The sequence below is a fragment of the Penaeus chinensis genome, chromosome 18, assembly GCF_019202785.1.
Source record: "Penaeus chinensis breed Huanghai No. 1 chromosome 18, ASM1920278v2, whole genome shotgun sequence".
In the NCBI taxonomy this organism is placed as follows: domain Eukaryota; kingdom Metazoa; phylum Arthropoda; class Malacostraca; order Decapoda; family Penaeidae; genus Penaeus; species Penaeus chinensis.
This window is the reverse complement of record NC_061836.1, coordinates 3,582,589-3,585,088: the sequence shown is the minus strand read 5'-3', so window position 1 is coordinate 3,585,088 and position 2,500 is coordinate 3,582,589. Positions and strand designations below refer to the sequence as shown.

The 2,500-nt window shown below is 29.4% G+C and overlaps 1 protein-coding gene across 3 annotated transcripts in view; it reads right to left on the bottom strand.

The window, feature by feature from the left end:
- Nucleotides 1-81: 81 nt before the first annotated feature.
- Nucleotides 82-2,500, bottom strand: part of LOC125034872 (kinesin-like protein KIF28P) — a 29,545-nt gene continuing 27,126 nt past the window's right edge. For all 3 annotated transcript variants that reach the window (XM_047626920.1, XM_047626918.1, XM_047626919.1), the window contains one exon: nt 82-1,149. Coding sequence is in view for 2 of the 3 variants with exons in the window: in XM_047626918.1 (XP_047482874.1) it covers nt 1,079-1,149 (71 nt within the window). In the remaining variant the exon portion in view is untranslated. The remainder of the gene's footprint in view (nt 1,150-2,500) is intronic.

Genomic DNA, 2,500 nt, shown 5'->3' with positions numbered 1-2,500 from the left:
ATCTTATAAACAGCGCGCAATGACTTTACTTGTGTGTTTATAAAATATGAGAAGCCATAAGGATAAAAGTAAAAGAAAGCATTACATATCTCTTTAATCAATTCAGTATAGAATCCGAAATTTCCTAGAACATTTAACACTATAGTTTCCATTATATTCAGAGAGCAAGTGTTAAAGAGAATTTTTCAAAACTCCTCTCGCATCTTTCTGAATGAATCAAAGTATCTGAATGGATCTAAGCTTCAATCGCTATTTACCTTTTATTAGCTACTCCGCACGTTGTAAATAGGTTATAACGTTCACAACATGTCAAGGTCAGTTCGGATTCTCTGTTGTATTCTTAGGCACTTGTCACAGGTAATTAATATCACAGTACATCCAGAAGTCAAGTCAGGTCAAGTCTAGGTTTGTATTTTGTTATTATTATTATCCTTTTGAATTCTTTCCCACACACTTACAGTCATACAATAACAACAATATCGTAGACTGAAGTTCGTTATTTTCATATCCATCCTTATAGAGTTAATCCCGTCATATCTTCTTGTGTTCTGAAGTGATCTCATGAAACTTTCTGAAGATTACAACACGGGAATAACAACAGATTATGAGAACAACTGACAGTACTATATCATAATGTAGAGTCACTCATAGTGCTAAACACATATTATATGTAGCAAGTCTTATACTCTCTCACTTGCCTTGTATGTGCACTGTATTTTGTACAATCGTCATATTATCTTTATCCTCACACTCCCATACACTAGCCTGAATATCTACATAGAGAAAAATAAGATATATATTGAAACTGTACATAATTATATTCTAACTGAGTCACTAAACCTTGTATATAAGAAACAGTGTACCTTTTTGCTAATATATACAGCAAACGTTATTGGGTCAAACATGTGTGGACTATAACACTGATATATACTTGTTCTGTAAGTGTATGACTGCAAATTCATATCTTTTTGCCTTTTTTCTCCGATCAAAATACTTACACCTAACATAATACTCACAGGTAAAAATAAATTCCACAGGATATGAACTTAATCTAACGAGATTTTTTACGCAGGGGAAACTAAAGAATAACACACACGGAACTGTTAGACTGGCTGCTGTATGGTCTGTCGTCCTCGTTGTCAGGCTCGGCTGTGAACGGACAACAGGAAGGCCATTTTTAGGGTGAAAGTGAAGGGCAGGAAGGTGACAAGGGCAGGAGGTGATAAGGGCAGGAAATCAAGATAAAGGGAGTGAGAAAATGAGATGAAGGCTTTTTATCTTAGTTGTGGTTTTTTTTTTTAATGTTTCGATGCTCGTTGGAAGCAAAACAAAATGCTGGAATAAAAGCTTTAGTTGATAAAGAAAAGAAAATGTGCATCTAATTATCTACTATATGCATACATATACACGTACATATTAATGTGTATATATATGTATGTATGTATATATATGTATGTGTATATATCTTTACATACATGTGTTAATACGGGAATTGGCACATTCCATTTTAAGGATCTAAACACGATGCATCAAGTAAAGTATTACCATGCAATGTTGATCACTATCAAGATGCTCTAGTAAGGGTTAGTCGTGTTGCCATTGCCTAGCCCTTTGCAATTGCTGGTTCAAACTAGCTTTGCATTATGGTTTGGATAATATGTGGTGGAAAGTTGTTGTTGAATTTGTGTGTTTGAGTTAATAGCATGGATATTTTACCAATAAAGTGAATTAGTTAAGTAGGTTATCAAATGCAGGTAACATACACTTTGGAAACATGCATCATTTTGCAAGATGTCGATACGTTTTTTTTTTTTTTGTTTGTTTTATTTATCATTTCTCTGCTATTTATTATATGGAAATTTATTACTTTCATACTTTGGGGTAATATTTTAGAATCAAAAGCTTGTGAATTAATATTATTTCGCAAAGAAAACAAATGCACAGCGCCTACACCTTCAGGAAGACAATCTTAAAGGAATTTATAAAGGAAATAGCGGGTTTTACGTGTATTAAAGCAAGGGACAAATGATGCATCTACAATAGTCTACGTGTCACTACTTTTTTGGACATTTCGAAAACAAAACAAAGAAAGAACAAAATGCACCTCTCCTTCTCGCCTTACAAAATAACAATAATAATAATGATAGTAATAAAAATAATAATGATAATAATAATTAATAATAATAATAATAATAATAATAATAATAATAATAATAATAATAATAATAATGATAATTAACAATAATAATGATAATAATAATAATAATAATAATAATAATAATAATAATGATAATAATAACAATAATAATAATAATAATAATAATAATGAGGATAATGATAATTAATAATAATAATAATAATGATAATAATTAATAATAATGATAATGATAATAATAATAATAATAATGATAATAATTAATACTGATAATAATTAATCATAATAATAATAATAATAATAATAATAATAATAATAATAATAATAATAAATTAACTACTTAAT